This window comes from Eptatretus burgeri, chromosome 6, assembly GCF_056783735.1.
Source record: "Eptatretus burgeri isolate ZD-2024b chromosome 6, Ebu_testis_v1, whole genome shotgun sequence".
In the NCBI taxonomy this organism is placed as follows: domain Eukaryota; kingdom Metazoa; phylum Chordata; class Myxini; order Myxiniformes; family Myxinidae; genus Eptatretus; species Eptatretus burgeri.
In genome coordinates this window covers 77962388-77967387 of record NC_140966.1, presented here as the reverse complement: position 1 = coordinate 77967387, position 5000 = coordinate 77962388, and the positions used below count along the sequence as shown (strand labels likewise).

At 49.1% G+C, this 5000-nt stretch overlaps 1 protein-coding gene across 9 annotated transcripts in view; it reads left to right on the top strand.

The window, feature by feature from the left end:
* The window catches only part of LOC147025128 (mesoderm induction early response protein 1-like), a 212033-nt gene that overhangs the window by 173677 nt on the left and 33356 nt on the right, over window positions 1-5000 (top strand). For all 9 annotated transcript variants that reach the window (XM_085885788.1, XM_085885795.1, XM_085885789.1 and 6 more), the window contains one exon: window positions 64-191. In XM_085885788.1, the coding sequence (XP_085741914.1) occupies window positions 64-191 (128 nt within the window). The remainder of the gene's footprint in view (window positions 1-63; window positions 192-5000) is intronic.

Here is a 5000-nt window from a genome sequence, read left to right as displayed (position 1 = left end):
ACCATTTAGAAGTGCTTCTTTGCAGTTTGGTTGTTGTGTCGTGCCACGTGGATTGTGTTCTAGGCCAGAAAGGAGGCCTCGATTCTCTCCAAACTTCGTTTCGACATACGCCTCGCAGGTAGCCTCCAGTATTCATCCTCGAGCCTCAGCAAAATGTCACCCAAGAAATCCCAGAACTCCCGATACCCAAGGTAATACATCAGTAAACCCATGAACGTTTGTCAAGCACTTTAATATATATATATATATATATATATATATATGTGTATAAACAGCTCTGGAAAAAATTGAGACCACTGCAAAATTATCAGTTTTTCTGGTTTTATTATTTATAGGTATGTGTTTGAGTAAAATGAACAATTTTGTTTTATTCTATAAACGACTGATAACATTTCTCCCAAATTCCGAATAAAAATGTTGTCATTTAGAGAATTTATTTGCAGAAAATGACAACTGGTCAAAATAACAACAAAGATTCAGTGTTTTCAGACCTCAAATAATACAAACAAAACAAGTTCATATTCATTTTTAAACAACACAATACTAATGCTTTAAATTAGGAAGAGTTCAGAAATCAATATTTTGTGGAATAACCCTGATTTTCAATCAAGCTTTCATGTGTCTTGGCATGCTCTCCACCAGTCTTTCACATTTCTGTTGGGTGACTTTATGCCACTCCTGGTGCAAAAATTCAAGCAGCTTGGCTTTGTTTGATGGCTTGTGACCATCCATCTTCCTCTTGATCACATTCCAGAGGTTTTCAATGGGGTTCAGGTCTGGAGATTGGGCTAGCCATGACAGGGTCTTGATCTGATGGTCCTCCATCCACACCTTGATTGACCTGGCTGTGTGGCATGGAGCATTGTCCTGCTGGAAAAACCAATCCTCAGAGTTGGGGAACATTGTCAGAGCAGACGGAAGAAAGTGTTCTTCCAGGACAACTTTGTACGTGGCTTGATTCATGAGTCCTTCACAAAGACAAATCTGCCCGATTCCAGCCTTGCTGAAGCACCTCCAGATCATCACCGATCCTCCACCAAATTTCACAGTGGGTGCGAGACACTGTGGCTTGTAGGCCTCTCCAGGTCTCCGTCTAACCATGAGATGACCAAGTGTTGGGCAAAGCTGAAAATTGGACTCATCAGACAAGATGACCTTACTCCAGCCCTCCACGGTCCAATCCTTATGGTCTTTTGCAAACCTCAACCTGGCTCTTCTTTGCTTCTCATTCATGAAGGGCTTTTTATAGCTTTCCATGACTTCAGCCCTGCCCCGAGGAGCCTGTTTCGAACCGTCCTTGCCGTGCACTTCACCCCAGCTGTCGTTTGCTATTCTTTTTGTTGGTCACTTGATGTCATCCTACGGTTGTTGAGTGACATTCGAATGAGTTGGCGGTCATCCCGGTCAGTGGAAAGTCGTTTTCACCCTCTGCCAGTCTAGCTTTGTTGTCCCCAATGTCTGCTGCTTGACCTTGTTCTTATGAACCGCCATCTTTGAAATTTTAAGAATGGAGCAACGTGACGCTCACTGTATCCCTCTGCCAGTAAAGCCAGAATTGAACCCTTCTTTTCCTCACTCAAAACATTTCTTTTCAAGTCTTTTGACATGGTCAATAGTTATTTTTTTGATTCCAATTACTTTTGAGGTACTACAAGCACTGTTTTTGCCATCCAGCTGGTCCTATTGCAAGAGCATAGTGATGACCACAGCAGTGGTTTTTATTATTTTCCTTGTTATATCAGATTCGGTTCAGGTGATCACCTAATCAGGACCAAACTAAGTAGAATGAGGTTTGCCTGTGTTGGAATATATATATATATATATATATATATATATATATATATATATATATATATATATATTGTTGCGGATTCGCGCCCGCCGGCGTGCGAACGGCCACGTAACTCGAATCGCGGCACGTCGCCCACCGGACGGACAATCCCGTCGTTACCCTCTCGGACTAACGCCGGGAACTAGTCACGGGTGGACCTTTCGGCCTCACCACGATCGTGCCAATCGGCCCCCGCGTGGGATAGGGTTGCTCGCCAAATTCGACCTACCTAAGTACCCACACGGAGGGTAGACCGGGCGATCGCACCTCGCCGCAGGTCGACTTCGGACACGGGCCACTTTAAGCGACCCGTTCCGTACTATCGGGATAACCGAGCGGTGTTATCGTCGGCCTCGACGGTTCGATTAATTATCGGGCGTTTTAGCCCACGACCAACCCTTTACGTGAAGTAAGATGGAGATTCAATAAAGGAAAAGACGAAGCGAAACGGGAAAACAGTTCAACATAAAGCACATTTATTTCGCGATGAACGGAAAGCACACATATACAATTACACCAAAAGCAAATGTAAAAGAAGAAGAAGAAACACACAATAATGCACAAAAAGCAAATGTAAAAGCAAAAGACAATGCAGAGCAAACCGACTACCGAGCACACGGCAACACTTATACAGTTTTACTTCAGAGACGGCGCCGACAACACATATACTCAAAGCAAAAGAAAAAGGGACCACCCTCCACTATGAGGGGGGGCAGACAGGCCTGGGGCCGAGACCGCGTCGGGCCTACCCGTCTGATGAGCCGCAAAATGGCGGTGGCGCCCCGACTCCGCGGGCCTCGCTGGGACTGCCTGGTATGGGGTGGGAACGGGGCCCCCTTCTCACACTATCTCAGCGCGGGGGAAACAGGAGGGGGTTGTTGATGCTCGGGGGAAGGAGGATATCTCCCTGGCTCGGGTCCCGCGACGAGCGTCTCCACCACGACCTCTGTCGCGTTGCCGGCCTCTCCTCTCCGCAGCTCCCCGACTCTGACACGAGCACCCCCTCGACTGCCTTCGCCGCCGCCACCTCTCCAACTCTCCACAGCTCCGTCCAACTGCCTTCTCCGACTCCTCTCTTGACTGGCTCTTCCCAACTCAACTCCGAACTGAACTTGACTGGCTCTTCCCAACTTAACTCTTAACTTCTTCTTCCCAACTCAACTCTTAACTGACTCTTTGGCGAGCGAACGCGGCCCTTTATAGCCCCCGTGGCCTCGCTCCTTCACCTTCGACCCTTTACCTCTGGCTGGCTCCCCATTGGACAGAGGAAAAGTGGGCGTGAATGCTTTTTGATCCATGAATCTGCATATAGCGATATTACTCCGACGCACCTGGAGGCGGGGCCAAATCGCCCCATGCTCACTGATAGGACGGAACAGAAGTGGGCGTGAGTCGTTTTTGATCCGATTGCTTCGGAAAGGCTGGTGTTTTCGCACCCCTGCTCGGTGCGCGCCCTGCACGAGTCCAGTATCGGTGCCCACAAGCGGCGCGGGAATGACGGTGATGCGATGGTTGCGAGAGCGAGTTGTGACGGTAAAGGTCGTGGCTGTTGGCGTTGTTGTTGTTGTTGTGAAGCGGCGTTGCGGTTGGTGGTTGTTGTGTGATGGCTGTTGAGACGTGGTTGGTGGTGGTAGTAATGGTAGTAATGGCGGCTGGTCCAAAATAAAGATAGTAAAAGAAAAACGGCTATCTAAATGGGTCGCAGCCCGCATGAATGACATTTATTCCCTCTAAACAACGGGTTTGGACTAACTACACATATACTTACAGAGATATCTCACCTAAGGGACCTGAATGGTGGTTTGCGAATTTCGTCAACCACAACAATACATATATATATATATATATATATATATATATATATATATATATATATATATATATATATATATATATATATATATATATATATATATATATATATATATATATATATATATATATATTGTTGCGGATTCGCGCCCGCCGGCGTGCGAACGGCCACGTAACTCGAATCGCGGCACGTCGCCCACCGGACGGACAATCCCGTCGTGACCCTCTCGGACTAACGCCGGGAACTAGTCACGGGTGGGCCTTTCGGCCTCACCACGATCGTGCCAATCGGCCCCCGCGTGGGATAGGGTTGCTCTCCAAATTCGACCTACCTAAGTACCCACACGGAGGGTAGACCGGGCGACCGCACCTCGCCGCAGGTCGACTTCGGACACGGGCCACTTTAAGCGACCCGTTCCGTACTATCGGGATAACCGAGCGGTGTTATCGTCAACCTGGACGGTTTGATTAATTATCGGGCGTTTTAGCCCACGACCAACCCTTTACGTGAAGTAAGATGGAGATTCAATAGAGGAAAAGACGAAGCGAAACGGGAAAACAGTTCAACATAAAGCGCATTTATTTCGCGATGAACGGAAAGCACACATATAAAATTACACCAAAAGCAAATGTAAAAGGAGAAGGAACACAATAATACACAAAAAGCAAATGCAACAATGCAGATCTAACCGACTACCGAGCACACGGCAACACTTATATAGTTTTACTTCACAGACGGCGCCGACAACACATACACTCAAAGTAAAAGAAAAGGACCACCCTCAAGGATGAGGGGGGTAGGCGGGCCTGGGGCCGAGACCGCGTCGGGCCTACCCGTCTGATGATGAGCCGCAAGATGGCGGTGGCGCCCCGACTCCGCGGCCTCGCGGACAGTGTCTGGTAGGGGGTGGGAACGGGGCCCCCTTCTCGCACTATCTCAGCGCGGGGGGAAACAGGAGGGGGTTGTTGATGCTCGGGGGGAAGGAGGATATCTCCCTGTCTCGGGTCCCGCGACGAGCGTCTCCACCACGACCTCGGTCGCGCTGCCGGCCTCTCCCTCTGCAGCTCCCCGACTCCGACACGAGCACCCCCTCGACCGTCTTCGCCGCCGCCACCTCTCTACAGCTCCGTCCAACCGCCCTCTCCGTCTCCTCTCTTGACTCGTCCCAACTCTTCACTGGCTCCGAACTCTTCACTCTCTCCCCTCCGTACTGCCAACTCTTAACTGCTTTGACTGACGAACGCATCCCCTTATATGCCCCGTGGCCTCGCTCCTTCACCTTCGACCCTTTACCTCCGACCCTTCACCTCTAACTGGCTCCCCATTGGACCGAGGAAAAGTGGGCGTGAATGCTTT